This window comes from Cuculus canorus, chromosome 5 (genome assembly GCF_017976375.1).
Source record: "Cuculus canorus isolate bCucCan1 chromosome 5, bCucCan1.pri, whole genome shotgun sequence".
NCBI lineage: Eukaryota > Metazoa > Chordata > Aves > Cuculiformes > Cuculidae > Cuculus > Cuculus canorus.
In genome coordinates, this window is record NC_071405.1 from 7,295,902 (window position 1) to 7,314,289 (window position 18,388).

The window sequence follows — 18,388 nt, forward strand, 5'->3', positions numbered from 1 at the left end:
ATGGATCAGCCAAGTGCTCTCTCAAGAAAAGACTGTTCTTAAAAAGAGCTGGTTAAAAGTTTAAGTGTAAACCTTAGGATACAAACCAGCAGCTAGAGTTCATCTGATATAAACTTTTAAGGAGGAAAAAAAAAATTAGAGGGACAATTTCAAAAAATGCAGTGTTTGAGGCAGGCATGAAATTGAAGCAGACAAGAAACTTTAATGTGATATCAAGAAAGAATTGGGGACATCTGTACCGAGAATAAGTTGTAAGCAGCAGGAGGAATTATCAATCTACTGATGTGCCAGCTCTCTGCATTTCAATTGCTTCACAAGCCATACCATAAAAATTGTTTGCAATGAAAGCGGTATGAAGAATTCCTACATTTTATTGCTCCCAGTGATATTCCACTCAGTTTGTGTGTGTACACCAATTGTAGCCTTTCAAGTACAACACCATTTCATATTAGTACCTGTTTAAATTACTCGCCCACAAACATCATTCCATGTTCAAAATCCTTTACTATAAAATTTTCTGTTTCAAAGTACTTCAAGAGTTTTTATCAAGCTTTCAAAGGCAAGAAAGTTTCATGCGAGCTTTCTGAAAGTTGAGATAAAGCAATAAAGTTTAAATTTAAAAGAAGGCTTTTTTTTCAGGAGAGAATTCAGCGTACCTTTTCTGAATTCCCTCCTCACCTTGTTAAACCAAACTTCTTCGTTGCTAGCAGATTTCGAAGGTGTCACATTTCTGGAGCTGAACTTCAAGCAACAACCTTACTCCCTGTACAAAGATCCCGCATATAAAATGATCTTGGGCAACAGCACATCTGAAATTGCCCATTCTTGTGCACTGATGAATCGTAAAACCTCTCCAGCACTGACACCTCAGTGCAGGCATGAATGACACTCTCAGCCTCCAAAACACACATTCTTTGCCAACACAACACCATGGTCCAAAGTAGTCTTCCAACCCCAGTCGCACAGGGGCAGCTGGTTTCTGCGACCAGCAACTCAGCCCCATGCCTCTTCCCTCCGTGGTGGGTACCACCTCCTTCCACCTGCTGCTCTACCGGCCATGGTGTCACTCCCAAACACACATCTGTCAAAATGATCCTGTTATTAAAAGCAGCGACACAAGCTGTGACTTTTTTGACAGACCGGGGTAAGGGAGGCAACTACACGTGCACTGATGCCAGCAGATATGAATGGATAAGCCGGTAAGGCAAGGACACCTCTTAACCTCAGCCAGCAGGACGCACAACATCGCTTCCTGCCACATCTGTTCCATGTTAAAACTGGAGGCAAAATTCAAATAGCACAGCATAAAATGAGGACTTTATGTTTGCTCTTGGGGGAGAACATAGCACAGGAGCTTCGTATTAGTTCTGCAGCAGGTACAGAGCCGTGAGCCACAGCAGCAGCAGGGAGAACAACGCTCTCACTAAATGCAGAGAGATGTTTTGGAAAAGCAACTTCTCGCTGAAGAATGTTTTAGTTAATGGAAAACACTGCCAGAATACAATACCACCACTGCTGAGACAATTTCAGGTTGATATGGATGTTGCTGCATTTCAACACGACTTCTATGGTAATGTGGATTTGCATTTTTTAGCAGGAAATTAGTAAGGACCATTAAGCATAACTTCCAAAATCAGACATTCGCCTTGTTCCTACGTAAGTGCTAATGGTTTGGTCACGGAGCACTATTTCACTTCCTTCCCATCTGTGAGCACACGGTGGCTTGCCCACCGTAACTAAATCAAACATACCATTTAGGTAGCGAACTTGCTGAAAAATGGTAACCTTCTACCCACAGTACAGCTGTTTGCTTCTGGCTTCTGCATCTATACCTATCTCAAGAGCCTTGTTTCCTGCTCCAAATTTCTTTCCTTGCACTACTTAACAGTTTTATTTACTCTCTCTCATTTCATATTCATTCCCTTATTTCTGCTACACTGTTGTAAATGACCAGGTCTTTCGTCACAGAAAACAACTTCTACAATCTTAGGTGCACACATATGATTTGGTACGAAAACTTCAGTTTAAGTACCTTAAACTGCTGACTTTAAAAATAAAAGAAAGTATTTTCTGCTTCCTTTTAGCAAAACTTGGCTGCAAAAAATCCCTGGTGTCAACTCTTTGTAATTTCCCACTAATTTGCAGCTACACTTCCCACCTCCCCAGGCAGCCTGCTGGCACCTCCTCCTCCAATCCAAACGCTTTGGACAACACAGTCCACACAATCCTAGGATTACAATTTTTGTCACCAATAACCATCTCAAAGTTGTTCTTATCTCTCGGTTTCTACAGCTTTGCACCACTGTAATTAATGAACACTGAAAATTCTGAACGCAATTTTTTTTTCAGCCTCACTCAATGCTTTCTGGTGAGTGCATGTGAAAGGAAATTAAATTGAAAAGCTGAACACTACAGTAGCCTCATGTTGACAGGTCACTCTGATTCCAGGTCAAAGCAGACTCTGTATTTGCCTGCTTTGATTATAATTGCTTACAGGATAAAAAATAAATAGCAATTATCTCATTGTCACACAAGAAAAAAGACCTAATATATGAACCAATCCTAAAGTAACAATGAAAAACAAATAATATCAAAAGCAATCAGGAGTAGTAAAACCCAGTTTGCAAAATTGTTTTTAATTGCCAGCAAAGTCAACATTAACATTATTCCTCTATTGGATAATACATCCATTTCAGTCAAGGAAAGCATTTAGCAAACCAAAACTGTCAAACTACAATTATACAAGGCTAAACTCATGACTGTTTTCATCAACAGTCTCTGGTGCCATATCTGAAATCCCTAATTACAAGGGTCATCTATTTAAGCCACAGTTCAACCCCTGCATCCACATTTATCTTGACTACTATGACAGCCCGACAGATTTCAGACCAACAAACAAAACAGACGAAGTACGTAGGGGTGTGATGAAATTAATCCTTAAGAGGATCTAGGAATTAATTTTTCAAACTAAATTCAAAGCTACCGAACAAAAGCAAATAAAAAAAACGCTACACAAAAACATTAAAACCTTGCAGAAGAGGCACTCCTTTTAAAATCTGCCTTTACTTTGGTGGATTTTTAGTTCGAAGGTATTGCCTTTACCAGCTGAACCTGTACCACAAGAAAATAAAGCACCACTGTAGGATTATTTTAGCTTTTTCTGAAGATGCAAGACAAACGCAAAAGTGGTCAGGATCCACCACAGCACTGCACATGGATTTATTACCCATCACATTAAACCCGAAGTAGCTAAACCTTGCAAATCTCTCTGTGCCGTATTTTTTTCTTTCAAGGGCACGTTTTGTGGCTCCTTGACCTAGGTTAATAAGTCTTTATTCTCAATAACAACTGAGACCATGAACACTCCCTGAACTGAACCCAGGCCTCCACCCCTGACATTTCAGATACCATGATGAATTGCTCAAATAACATCCTCCTGAGCAGGGAGCTTTCCATGTGAATTCAACGCCCTCTCCATAGCCTCCATGCATTTAACTTTCTGCAACTCTCTAATGAACAATTTCAGAGTGAAATTCAGTGAGTTTTTTTGGTGAAAGACTTTTCTTTTTTTTGGCAGAAGGGTAGGAACATCCATCTCTTCTGCAAATGGGCCACCTAACAAAATAACTGTGAGCAGCAAATTCTGGCAGATGCAGAAAAGGAAATACATAGTTCATATACTAGTAAGGAGTTATTCAGGTTTTTTAGCCAGGTTTCCTGTGTGTCTGTAGGCATCTGCGTAGTGAATTCTCAACACCACCTCTCCTAGACTTGTTTTAATCCACAGCCTATTTCAACCAAGATTTAGGAGCCGGGCAGTGATCCTCCAGATGGTCAGATTTCACAGAATCATAGAATAGTTAGGGTTGGAAGGGACCTTAAATATCATCTAGTTCCATCCCCCCTGCCATGGGCAGGAACATCCCACTGGCTCAGGCTGCCCAAGGCCCCATCCAACCTGGCCTTGAACACCTCCAGGGATGGGGCAGCCACAGCTTCCCTGGACAACCTGTGTCAGTGCCTCACCGCCCTCATAGTGAAGAAATTCTTCCTAATGTCTAGTCTAAATCTGCCCCTCTCCAGTTTATACCCATTCCCTCTCATCCTATCCCCACGAGCCTTTGTAAACAGCCCCTCCCCAGCTTTCCTGTAGCCCCTTCAGGTACTGGAAGGTCACTATAAGATCTCCTCAAAGCCTTCTTTTCCAGGCTGAACAACCCCAACTCTCCCAGCCTGTCCTCGTAGGGAAGGTGCTGCAGCCCTCCGATCATCTTTATAGCCTCCTCTAGACCTGTTCCAACAGCTCCACATCATTCTTATGTTGAGGATTCCGTAACTGTACACAATACTCCAGATGAAGTCTCACAAGAGAGGAATAGAGGGGAAGAATCACTTCCCTCAACCTGCTGGCCACGCTTCTTTTGATGCAGCCCAGGATATTGGCCGTATTTCTACACATTCCTTAAGAATTAGCCTCTGCAAAGACAGGAGCAATTACAAATGTCCTTGAAAGTATCTCCCACACTGAGAACAAGTATCTCTTCAGATGCCAGGAGAAAATCTTGAAAAGATGCCCCAACAGAAGGAAAAACTTTGACCGGTGCCTACAAATGCTAAGGCATCGAAGTCAACCATGAAACACAATCCTCCCTTAGTATCCAGGGAACAACTGTTTTCATAATTCTGCTATCTAAGTATGGAAAAAGGACTATTGCTAGAGTCCTGAGCAGAGCTTCTCTTCTCCCTGTTGGCTCTGCTCTGTGCTCCTGGATGTTTCCACCTCTTTAAGCCTAAGCCCAGGTTAAGGAGATGATGGCAGAGCTGGACTTCCCCTCAACACAAGGGAAAACAATGCATAAAAACCTGCTTGGGCAGATTGCTTCTCTGTGCTCCATTAAGAAGTAGTCCTGATGCAGCTGCACACACAAGTCAAATATCAACATGCAGAATGATGCACCAGACCCCTATTTGGCACAATCACCCCCCTCTCCCAGCCACGTGTCTGCAAACCGGAGAAACAGCCCTACTGCTGCCTCCTTCTCCAAAGTGCCTGCGGCCAGCAGCCAGCTGAAGAAGCAACAGAGGAGAAAGCAGCTTTTTTGCCTTGTTTTCCTCAAGCAAGGGAGGATGAGACCTTAAGGAGCAATTTAGCCTTCTCATCAAAGAGCAGTGTAAGGCTTTCATGCCACTCAAATTGAAAACAAAACTGATCTTCCATCATGCTTTCAATGGAAGAATTCAAGACATAAAAGACATGTTGCCCGCTGCCCATTCAGCAGTCAGGATCAGGCAGGAGTCAAGCAAAAAAATTTCCAAGCTCGGAAAAGCTCTTAAAAAATCTTAAAACATTTCCAATTCCAGACCAGAATTTTACAAAACAAAAAATAACGGGAAGGGAAGGGAAGGGAAGGGAAGGGAAGGGAAGGGAAGGGAAGGGAAGGGAAGGGAAGGGAAGGGAAGGGAAGGGAAGGGAAGGGAAGGGAAGGGAAGGGAAGGGAAGGGAAGGGAAGGGAAGGGAAGGGAAGGGAAGGGAAGGGAAGGGAAGGGAAGGGAAGGGAAGGGAAGGGAAGGGAAGGGAAGGGAAGGGAAGGGAAGGGAAGGGAAGGGAAGGGAAGGGAAGGGAAGGGAAGGGAAGGGAAGGGAAGGGAAGGGAAGGGAAGGGAAGGGAAGGGAAGGGAAGGGAAGGGAAGGGAAGGGAAGGGAAGGGAAGGGAAGGGAAGGGAAGGGAAGGGAAGGGAAGGGAAGGGAAGGGAAGGGAAGGGAAGGGAAGGGAAGGGGAAAGAGAAGAGAGCACAAAGAAAATCCCCCGATGCCAAAACAGTCAGGATAACAGGACAGCCAGCCTCATCAGACAGGAGTTAAGGGCACCGAATCACATGGGTTGTGGCCAAATAAGGTTTAAGAGATGGGTCTGCTCCGTTCAGCTCAGGAACCCAAACCCCACTCTCCAGTACATTTTCCCACCCACAGTGTTCATGACTCTAGGGCAGCTCTTTTTGACCAACACTTCTGACAAAAACACCACACATTTTCCTATAAGGAGTGTCTGTGTTGATGTACCAACACTCTGGAAAATTCCTAAAACATCCACAAATGTTCTAAAAACATATTCATATGATTAGACTTATGCTTTCACTCAAATTTATCTCCCTGATGGCTCTAACAAACTGCAGGTTTCTCTCCAAAACTCCTCTCCAGATTTGTTTGGAAATCTTTCAGCCAAACTATATGATTATTTTTCATCCCTTAACCTTCCTAGTTACTCACGGCATGAATATGGAATGAATTTATAGCATTCCTATCCTTTAATGAAATGCAAAGACCCTGCATGAAAAAAATGTGTACACAGATTTTGGAGTAATGCATGCACGCACAATACTTGTGTGTGAGTGACACACAGTCAAGGAAGAAAATCATGGCATCTGTGATTCTTACTCAAGTCTTCAGGTATCAAAAAATCACATTCAAAGCAGCTGGTGGTCTCCTATTACCATGCTGCCTGCGCCAAGCTCTTCACATCTCATTAACAGCGTAATGAAGGCTCAATCAGGGATACCGTCTATCAGGACTGCCAAACATAGGCACGTAGAGGCTACATTAGAAAGATTAGCCTCTATCAGGGCTTTTATTGCTTAGATCTCAAAATTGGGAAAGAGCTAGTCCTGCCACAGAAAATATTTTCCACTGAGCAAATGGCACACAGATACGATGATCAAACCCTCAAAGTACTCAGAAGGCATTGTGCAAGGAAGGTGGCACCAAGCCACCAAGGTCACACACACTGCTCATTTCCACAGGTGGGGCTTAAAACCACAACAGCAACTGCACCACTGAAGCCAGAGCCAGAATGGGGACACACACGCTTGCACTGATGACCAAGTGCACTTGCATATGTAACACAATTAGCACTAAACTCAGCAGCTTTATTTCTCATGTATGCAGTAATTATGATTTAATAAGGCTTCATAATGTTCTCTCTAATTACTGATAATATCTTTTTATAATATAAAAATACTTTTATATGCAAGTATAGATGTATATATTTTCAAACAGTTGGCACTGATGCATTTGGACAAAATCTGAGGAAGAAAGGAGGATGCTAGAAGAAGAAACCAGCCCACAGAGGGTGTCAACACCCAACTGTTGAAGGTAGCAATTGCAAGAGCAGTGAGCCTCCCCCTGCCACACAGCAATACAGGGTGGGGCTGTCAGACAGGGCAAACAACCCTCCTTGGCACCCACAGCTGCCAACAGCCCCTCTTCAACCATTTTCAGTCTGTAGGCCATCAAGCATCCTTCCACAGCAGCCTAGACTCTGCTAAAAATGTCACGTTCTGGCAAACTCTCCTGCCTGCAGCGTTGCTGGCACTGGCTGGCTCCTGCCAAAAAAACGAAGGAGATCACACACACGTGTATTTTTCCTCGCTGGGTGAGGGAGAGGAGTTTGCTCAAAGAGGGATCTGGAAACCCCCAGGGTCAGGAAGAAGTATGAAGTGGGAAATGAAATCTGGAGGAAAAAAGTAAGATCCTGGAGGATGAGCCTACCCCTGTCTCGTGTAACTTCATCTTCAGCTATTTTTCACATCCTCTTTGAGTAAGAAGTTGGAAAGCACTGGTACACGGGGACAACAACTATTTGATCAATGAACACTGTCTGCATGAGGTCTTTAACACCCACAGAAATCAATAGCAACATCTTTTGACCTCAGCCCATGTCAGATTACGCCTGCAGCAGTAATGGAGGCATAAATACATGGAGCAATAAATAGCAAACTATTAATTATGACAAGCACAAAACCTTTCTCATGTATTCTCTGTGAAATTAGCAGTGAATGCAGTTAGCTGGGTGCAAAACCAAGCACAAGATGGTACATGCACGGTGATTTCTCACTGCTAAAGCCGCTTACTTTCATGAGGACGTGCAGGAGCGTGTTACCACCCACCTTACCTACATTAATTGAAACTACTACCCTAAATGACTGCATGTGAATTTTGATTCAAAACAAAAACTTAATCTGGTCTCAAACATTACCTAGATTACAAAGGGGAAGTTAGTCAGCAACTTACACCCTGTGTTTTGCCTTTATCTCTGTTATTACCAGACCTTCCTCACTTTTAGCCCTGGCCAGAATTAAGTTTGTGACTTTTGATTTATGTGGCAAGAAGACACGAGCCGGCGGTGTACAGCCGAGCAGTATGACATGGGAAGAACAGGGTGACAGGCAGGAAACATCAGAAGGACAGAAGCACCACAGAAGATGATAAATTACTTGAAGTGGTATAGAAGGGACGTAAAAATAAATTGCACGGGGAAATTTTACACCAAAGAGAACTGTGTCCATGATACATGACTGTGGCAGTCTCCTGAAGGAAACGATGCTCTGTTTTGAGCAAGCGCAGATCAGAAAGTGCATATACAGTGTGGAGAGGATGCTGGGATGCTGCATGGCTGGGAAAACGGGCAGGCTGATGTACCCGATCTCCATCGCTAAAACGGAGATGTCGCTATAAAGCACTTTTATCATTAAGGATAAAAAAGCAGCAGTTTGCAAAGACTCAAACAGATTTCAGCTTAAAGGTCTCTACAAATTAATACACTTCATAGGAAAAAAAAAAGTCAAATGCACTGTTTATTCTAAGCACTTCACTGCCTCAGACTCATTAACCCAGTACCATACATGCTCTCTTTGTAATGCAAATTTGCTAAAATACTATGCTTTCCATAAAACATTTATAGAGACAAGCTCACAGTGCTCAAATACCAATTGTAAGTGGAGCAAAAATACACTACATTTTTCTTAATACTTGGGCTCTGCACCTAAGTCTTATCTGCATAAGCAGTTTGTGAGAAACCTTCCGCTGTTGCTGCAGCCACCTTAACACAAAGGTGGAAGATTTCCCAAAGCAGCTGACACAGGCAATTATAAACTGAATTACCACATGCGAAAGCCAAATGAAAAGACTTTCCAGAAGATACCTACAGCAGAGTTTTTTTTGAGGAAGAGAGTTCATTACAGCGAGGAGAGGAGATACCCGGAGCAGTGCACATAATGCACCTGGCTTGCTGAGCCTCTATTTAACAGCCACCTGCTCAACCACGCAGTGTTTCACCATGAGGGTTTGCTGGGAATCCTCACCACGCAGCAGCAGGCATGTCATTTCCAACCGCTGAGCTGACCAGACATAAAACATCCATACAAGAACACATGGAGCTCAGCAGGAGATACGAAATCATCCTGACTAAGGTCTTCAGCCCAACCTGACCCAGATGGGTCAAGATCAGTACAAGATGATTCAGGGATGGAGAGGGATGAGGGAAGGGAAAAATTCCTGGTTTATGAATTACCCAGCTGTGGAAAAGGACCAAAATGTCATCTAAGGGTGCAATGTTATGATGACTGTCTCCCTTCTCCAATGGACTTTGGTGTTGGAATCCCATAGCAAACCAACAGCCAGATGAGATTCACAATATCAATTACACTAATGTAAATTCAAACACACAGGATAAATGCAGGAAATGTTATGATTTTTCCCTCCTCCCTCCACAGGTACCAACTACTTTTGTTTAAGAAAAAGAAGTGTGGTCAGCAGGTCGAGGGAAGTGATTCTGCCCCTCTGTTCCTCTCTTGCGAGACCTCATCTGGAGTATTGTGTACAGTTACGGAATCTTCAACATAAGAAGGAGATGGAGCTGTTGGAATGGGTCCAAAGGAGGCTACAAGGATAATTCAAGGGCTGGAGCACCTCCCATACGAGGACAGGCTGAGAGAGTTGGGCTTGTTCAGCCTGGAGAAGAGAAGGCTCAGGGGAGACCTCGGAGCGACCTTTTAGTACCTAAAGAGCCTACAGGAAAGCTGGAGAGGGACTGTTTACAAAGGCTTGTGGGGATAGGGTGAGAGAGAATGGGTATAAACTGGAGAGGGGCAGATTTAGACTAGACATTAGGAAGAATTTCTTCACTATGAGGGCGGTGAGGCACTGGCACAGGTTGTCCAGGGAAGCTGCGGCTGCCCCATCCCTGGAGGTGTTCAAGGCCAGGTTGGATGGGGCCTGGGGCAGCCTGATCCAGTGGGAGGTGTCCCTGTCCATGGCAGGGGGGTTGGAACTAGATGATCCTTAAGGTCCCTTCCAACCCAAACTATTCTATGATTCTAAGATGATCTATAATTGTGCCATCTTGAATTAAACTCTGAGCAAATGCTCTTATCATATATTTAGTTTGGAAAACTGCCACTTCTTTTTCAGACTTGAAGAAGGGCCCAGAAACCTGGAAATTGTCTAATACCCGTTGGCCTGGTAGAAAAAGATGCTACCTCCATGTATGAATCTTTCCCAGATCACCCAGAACTTGAAGCAGAACTTCAGACATCATTGCCTGAGGTGACAGAGACTTTTACAATGGTTTTCATCACAGTTCAGAACTAAGATGCACAGGTGGCCAACGGGAGGGAACTTAACAAGAGATTCTCCTTATTGTGTGTAATAACGTGCCAGGTGCAAGCCAGGTGTACCTCCCAACCCATTTGCCCGAGCTGGTTCCTGATCATCCAAAACATACCAAGGCTCTGTTAGTGCTCCTGAACCCAGGTGGCTTCCTGAAGGAAACCAGATCCTCAAGGAGATGACAAGCACGGACACCGTGACGCACCCACATCACACAGGCACCACGGTGCAAGGGCTCGGAGACTGGGAATTGCACCCCAGAAGAACCACCCCGCAGTACAGACACAGACAAAGTTGTCTGACTCACCATGAACCTTTCAAATGATTAAGATAAATTAGCAGAGTCACTGGAAAAAAAAAAAAAACAAAGAGTTTGGGCAGGATCTACAATCAAAATACAACCAAGTAATTCAGCATATGAGCTTCACAGCACATTAAGAAAGTAAGTACCCGTTCAAACACTACTCACAATGATTTCTCAGATGCTTTAAAGAGAATGAACATACTGAAACCTATTTGGTTTTGAAATTTGGTTCATTTGGCACATCCTCCACTTTTGAAAGAAAACAAACAGCACATGCAGACAAGCCATAGCATGAGCAGCCGTGCACTCTCCTGCCCACCTGCCTGAAGCTCGACTCAGAGCAACGCACCTGGCTATACCAGCTTCATTACATCTTTATAGTCAGCCCTCGGCCTGTCCATTAAAACGGTCAATAGCAATGCCAGCTGAGAAACTTCCAACGCTGGGATCTCATTTTTACAGGTCATTGGCTAGCCAGACAACAACAGCTTCTAGCCATTACTGACCTCTCTTCAACATGAACTGCTGATTTCCAGGAGAAAGACAAGCTACGAGCCATCCATTCTCTTAATCGTAATTAAAACAAAACCCAAACCACTCAACAGTTCTATATGATTCCATTTGTACAAAAATATAAGTGTGCAATCATCCTGCTACATCACTGGGATTCAAACTCTAACATAATAAGACTCCGTATGCATTCAGCTCATCTCTTCAGGCAGGGAGTACCTTATTATAAGTAGATGCTGCTGAACAGAAATTAGCATCAGAACAGTTTGGATAACAAAATGTTCTGCTGCACCGACCCCCAAGAAAACTGAAAAAGCAGATTCAGATATATGTGCCTTATGATGGAAAAATAAACTGTGATAAAGAAAATAACAAATTGCCCTTTAGATATGTTCAGTTCTCAGAGTCATTAAGATGCAAAAGGAATTTGAAAAAATGTCACCTTCATAAACCTCGAGCACAGGTAAGAAAAAGGAACAAAACCTGCCTGGACATTTCGCTGTTCGGGGTTCTATCCGCCTTGGTGGCTCTGGCAAAACTGGCTTCCCTAGTCAACCAGTCCAGCTCCCACTGTGCTACACAGAGCTATATGACACAGATAAATCTGGGAGTTTTAAGAAAAATGGAGCAAAACCACCAAGACACACACCACAGTTTGTATCAAAGAAAGAAGCATATAAACAGTCATTTCCTCTTACAAACACATTAAATATTTGCCATCTGCAAAGATTCTCAATTCAAGAGACTGCATCATGTCTGACTCCAGCAAAATGTCTCCTGAGAAAGTCTGCCTTGATCTAAAATTCTCATACTTGGGTTTTAATTCCCAGTCATATTTACAGGAATCCGCTTCCTCCAATTTCCTAATTGAGACTGCACGGCTTGAAATATGCCCATCAGCTATCATATGACTGCCGATCTAGTTGACTAAGAGATGCACATTGTCAGGCTTCAGAAAATAATTAGGCACTCCAGATTTTCCTGCAGCTTCCTGAGGAGCAGATGCCAACAACCTGCATCAACAACCAAGAAGACCACTGGACTCTTCCAGCCTCACAGCTCCTGTACCTCGATGTTGCAGTGATTCACAGAATTGCAACCACAGTAACCATCAAAATACATGGAAATTACACAACAAACCCACAACTGGCGGCATGTATCCAGTCTCCACTCTGAGCTGAACTGGTCTCCTACTCACCAGGCTCTCGGTCCTTAGTGTATATGCACTCTTTTATGGATTCTGTTATGCCAAGACTAGCTGCGGTGGGGAGTGGGCCCAGCAAGGATTCCAGTGCAGGTGGTCTTACAAGACCTTTATTTCCATTTTGGCATTTCTCATCTTCAGTTTTGTTTATTCTATCCTTCTCATGAAGTTCATTATAAAAGTCCTTGTTTAAGTGATTAGCAGCTGCTTCTAGTTCCTCATCTTCTGTCTCCTCCTCTCCAAACATACTAGAGGCATTATCTTCTATAGAATCTGTAAGGGGAGAGAAGTCCCAACGGATCATTGAATACTATCTGTTACAGAAACTAAAAAAATAGAGAGGTGCTCACTTGAAGAACAGAAAACTTTAGAGAAAAACTGTAGAACTTTCAGTACAATGTATGAATACACGGAGTTTCCAGATGCTCTTCAAATTCACTGCCTTGGCTATTAAAATGCATCTTTGTGAACACGGTCATCATTTAAAATATTAGTATTGTGTTACCAAATTACAGCAGGTAAAAGGGCTTTGTGAGAGAAGTTGGCTACTTACTGGTATAATTGCAAATAAAAAATAGCCAGTTCAACCTGCACGGAGTCCTTCTGTATCGATTAGTCAGCTGGGGGATTCAGTGACAGATGGGTCCAGTCCACTGCACTTTCAGTGATCAAAAGGAACATTTTCAGGTGCCAGTGCCAAGCTTACAGCACACCAGAAAAGAAAAACAACTGAAATCATTAATGAACTGTCACTGTAATGAACAATGTAGTTGTTCTGAAGACTGATATTTGAACCAACTAACTGGCAGAGAGAACTCCAATGCAACAGAGATCTTGTACTACGCAAGCATATATATGATGACATATATCACAATAAAGATCACACGCTTGAGTCTGCCTGCAGGATCTGAACCCATTATTACTTAAGTAGTCACAAGACTTTATAGACTTACCATCTTTAGTGTAATTCGCAAATACGCCTTTTGCTTTTGGTCTACTGTTTTCCAATTCAATCTCTATTTCATCTTGATAGCTCGATATTTCACCTGTGGTGATGAAATAAAAATAAAACTCAGTAATCATTGATGTAATTTTGAACAAATAAGTGAAATGTTACACTAAACACAATTTATACCTTCAAAATCCTCCAGCTTTTTTGATAATGCCTTCTCAAGCTGAAATGAAAATAAACAAAATAAATGTGAAATTACTAAAAAAAAAAAATCAACTTTGTACTGTTTGCAAACTGTACATACAGACACAGAATTGCAGGGTATTTTTAAAGCAATAAGCAGGCTTTGAACCCCAGCTCCAATTACTTTACAGTGTCAGACCGGTAAGACAGACAAGCTTCAAAACACTGACGGACTTCAAATGTTATTTCACCCATCTCTGTACTTCAAAAGGAACCTTCACTCTGGTAAATGCAAACAAAAGGCCCCACTTCTCAGAAGCCAAGTTCTGTGACTGCACCTGCACACGTGAGTAAGTGCAAGGACAGCACTGAAATTGCAGACATAGAGCACAGTCAATGGCAAAGTCAAGCAGACTTACAGCACCTGGCAGGCTCTCCAGAACATCATAAACGCCTCTAAAGACTTTTAAATGATAGCATATTTAGAATAGTAAAAACAAAAACCCTGAACAAATAATCATGTAAGATTCGTCTATGATGACAGTAAAATCTTCTCCTCTGGTATCGGCTCTGGTTCATGCTTTTTAAAGAAATGAAGCCATGTGAGAACTAATCTCTGTAGAAGCAGGTGCTGTACCACACACAAAACCCAGCAGTCTCATTAAAGCAACTGGGCTATTGTTTTCACATGTGTTTAAAAAAAAAATAAATTTATATGTAATGGTACTTCTCCTGACCATGGATATCGCCTTAGAAAAAGTACACATTTTCTGATCCAGTTGCAAAGCTTACGCCTTTGCAACCCTGACCTTTGCTAACCAGCACTTAAAAGAGAAGTGCAGACATTAGGACAGCTACTCAAGACCTCCACGCCACAAGCTCAGCTTAACTTGTCACATGAGAGAATCCAGCTTTCTAAGGACAAAAAGATTTGATGCTTTGGTAAAAGGTCAGGGCACAAGAAGGGAAACACACGTGCAGCAGGAAAGCAAGCATAAAGGACAGAACAGTGCTTAGCCCAGCTGCATAAGCTTACAAGAGGGAGAGCATCTGGGCAGATTATGCTGAGCCCTCATCTACACTACAGCAATCATGGGCTGAGCACCCAACACTGGTACCCTGCAAAACACGGCAGCTCTGCTGGTGCTCATTAACTTGGTCACCCAGACATCCTGATCTGCGCTAACAAAAGCAGTGACTCTGTATTTCCTGCAGTGGCTGACTAAGCAGTAGACTAACTTCGATCACTCATCAGGGGGATCCTGAAAGCTATATTGGAAGGTACATATCTGAAAATGTCTCTCTGGGGGAGAGAGCAAAACTGATATAGGAGAAAACCTCTACGTACTTTTTTTTTAACAGGGAAGCTATCCCTTTGCTAGTAAAACAAAAAAAAAATCCTTTAGTTAACTGGTATCATATGCACTAATGCTCACCGTTCTCTTAACAACTCCAAAATAAATGTAACTAAACCTTAGCAAAGGCTGGGCAGTTAGGATTTAGTATTAACTGATTCAAAAAGAAATATACAGAGGGAAGAGAGAAGAGAGAAACAGAGAGAGCATCCGGCTGAGAATTCACCTGCTGTATCTTCAATTTTTTTTGACCAGCAGTAAACGAAGGAGGATCACATTCTTCTTCCAAGTCAATCCTCATAAACTCATCTATGGTTAGCTGACTTGTGGGTGTATCTTCAAACTCTGTCAACCTACCAAAGCATGCAGTACATTACCATAAGATCTTTAAGAACTTCTTTTAAAGTAACAAAATTTGTCAAACTGCTAAGTTACAGAAGAAACAAGTCAAACTCAGAAACTCTGGCTCAAATGCAGAATACATTAAAGCTGAAGCGATACTAATTGTTTTATCTGCTGAAAAAAAAAAAGTATCTTTTCATATCACAAGTTAGCTTTTGATTTATTGGATATGTAACACACACTTTTTTTGATGAACAAAGACTGAACACAAATACCACTGCCACTACGGTCAATTAAGTATAGACTGAAAAAACTAAGATGAGAAACGCAGCTCATTCCTCCTGTCTCACTGCTTTTGTTATCAACAACAACAAAACAGATTCATGAACTAAAATATCTGTCATCATAGTTTAGGAGTATGCTCAAAAATATTCTTGATGTGTTACCATGATTAGTTTATGCAAAGCAACTGTTAAAATAACAGATCTTTGGCGGACTGGAAGAGGGACAAGAAGTAACCTTCCCAGCACACACAGAAGCAGTAGTAAAATAAAGGGATCATCTACACATTGCACAGATGGAATAGATGAATGCATGTAATTTTACAATAATACACTTTGTATTTGTTTAATGTTCACATTTTAAAAGTTCCTACCTACGTGAGAGACAGGAGTAGCTCCACTGGGAACTGCCGTGAAAGCAGCTGAATCTTTCAAAGGAACTGAATCTTAAATGAGACCACGCTGTCATAACTTTATCCACAAATTGAAGTATTTTATACAGGTGGCTAAGAATGAACACATCCATTTTACAGATGGAGAAAGTGAGACAAAAGGTTAAGTACAAAGCCAGGTCAGGAAATGTCTGGCAGAATGCTTTTCTGACAGTGAGTGCCCTTTTAATAATATCAACATTTTCCATGGGAAAATGGCAATGATGTGTCTGCAGCTGCTTCACTGGAATATTCCCATCTTCCAGAGGAAGCAAAGCTGACAACAGCTTCCATCTGCAAAGCTAGGAAACTAAAAATGGAGATTCAGTACTCCCAGCACAGGACCCTTCAGTGTTTCTCCTCCCCAAAACACAGTCAGTTTTTTCTTTTGCCTCTGACTGCAACAAAACTCCTTCCAAAAAAGCCATCTTCTCTAGGACAGAAGTTCAGTTTCCAACCAATTCCAAGACCAAAAGCACCTCGTCACGCCCTCTCTCTCTATATATATATATCCTACCAGTACCTGTATTTCTATTTCTATAAACCAAGGAGCAAGAGAAGACAGCTGATATAAAGTACTAACTTCAGGACACTTTGCCTGTAGGCACCTTGCTTCCAGAGTAAAGACACCACAAGCCTCATGTGACATCTTGTGCTGTGAAATGTGCAGAGAGAGACAGGCACCTCTATGTAAAACCAGCAGCAAGGAGCACACTAAGCCCAGGCGTGGCTATGATGGCCAGAATTAGCACTGCTGAGGAGGAGGCAGCCTCATGAAACATAGTCTTGCCTTTGGAGTTCAGGCATCTCCACAAGCCCCAAATTAGCCATGTATTTGAGAGTGATTGACAGCCCAAAACTTTCCCTCAGAGTACCAGGAACTAGCTCCTTCCTCCTCTTTTTCAGATTAAATTGGAAAGGAGAGGAGGATGCTGTTGGCAGCAGCAGCACCCAGCTTTTAATTAACAGACTGGAATTCTTTCTCAGCCTTAACAGGCTTCCAGCATGCATTACCCACCTTCCAGGGGGGAGCCTCATCTATCACGCTAGAGGAAAGACCTGGCTAGTCATTGTTAGTATTATTTTAATTCAAGATTCATTTAATGCCAAATCCATACATCACCTTGGGAGCATGGATCTTCCCAGTCACCATCATTAAACTATAGTCATCCATCTCTCTCTGTATGAATTATACACTCGCAGGTCGTCCCACTCCAGCAAGACTTTTCCTCCCAACCAGCCTCACCTAGTTAAAACGGTATTCTCCTCCCATTGTTAAAAGCCAACAAGCACATTGGCAAAGGCACCCAGCCTGCTTACCCCACACTTGCACCGAGTTTGAGGTAAGCAGCCAGATCCAGAGCCCAGCCAAAACAGCAACATCTCCAGGCACGCAGAGCAACACAGAAAACTCCAGTGGTAAAACCAGTTCCACATGAAGCAAGGTTGGGGATGAGATGACCACACTTGGATTTCAGTGCCTAATCCCAAGCATGTCTCCCGGAGGACATCTGAGGCCCTATGTGTCCCTCTCCTTGTCCACCGCATTGTGTGATTCACGTCACGTCCCCTGCACCCATCAGACGTTAGCCCACAGGTGAGTCAACACACCGGCAGCCTGCACGAGCTTCAGCTCAAGTGCCAGCTTCAGCCCTGAGCTAAAAAGGCAGCACAGGTCAATCCTAAAACCTTAAGTGCATCTCAGGACGGAGCTACGTCATGCTTGCCAGCAGTGCTGCCAAGGAGCTCAAACCCACAGCACGGCACAGTTCGTCCATCAATCTTGATTCAAGCCAAAGAGGGTGCGGGGTGACCACCCAGCGGTGAGGGCTGCCAGCATGATGGCGTAGGCACAGTCTGCTGGCAAGCCCAGATTTAGAGCAGCACATTATCTCTTCACTTCTTGTTAGTCTTAACCACAAGGCTCTAGCCTTCCTCCTGAAATGAAGCATCATCGCTGATGGTCAGGATTACAGTTTGAGCGTCATCTCTGGGAGAGCAAGCAGTTCACTCAACATTTTCTCCTTTAACTTGATATGAATAAATACCTGCATTTGCCAACCACTTGCCTGCCTCAACGTTTTACATTGGCTGATATCCTGTCTGTGTATTTTTAAACATTTCTTTAATTTTATCCAGTGTTTGGACAGATGCCACCAAGGCAACAAACTGATGCACACAGCTGTCTACACCGCATGGAACAAGGTAACATTAGTTTGGCAGTTAAGAAAAACTGACGCAACCTTAATTATAAGCACAATAATTTCAGTAGCGAAAGAAAAAAAATAGCTACAGGCTATTCTTTAAGTTCCACATAAAAATGATATCAAAGTTCATTTTGCACTCTCGTTAATCTAAAAAAATCTGTAAGACTTGCCATTTC

General features: G+C 42.8%; 1 protein-coding gene across 2 annotated transcripts in view; it reads right to left on the reverse strand.

Moving 5' to 3' along the window:
• The window catches only part of BRF1 (BRF1 RNA polymerase III transcription initiation factor subunit), a 178,613-nt gene that overhangs the window by 61,046 nt on the left and 99,179 nt on the right, over window positions 1-18,388 (reverse strand). For both annotated transcript variants that reach the window (XM_054068880.1, XM_054068881.1), the window contains 4 exons: window positions 15,178-15,304; window positions 13,597-13,636; window positions 13,415-13,507; window positions 12,456-12,734 (listed from right to left, as the gene is read on the reverse strand). In XM_054068880.1, the coding sequence (XP_053924855.1) occupies window positions 12,456-12,734; window positions 13,415-13,507; window positions 13,597-13,636; window positions 15,178-15,304 (539 nt within the window). The remainder of the gene's footprint in view (window positions 1-12,455; window positions 12,735-13,414; window positions 13,508-13,596; window positions 13,637-15,177; window positions 15,305-18,388) is intronic.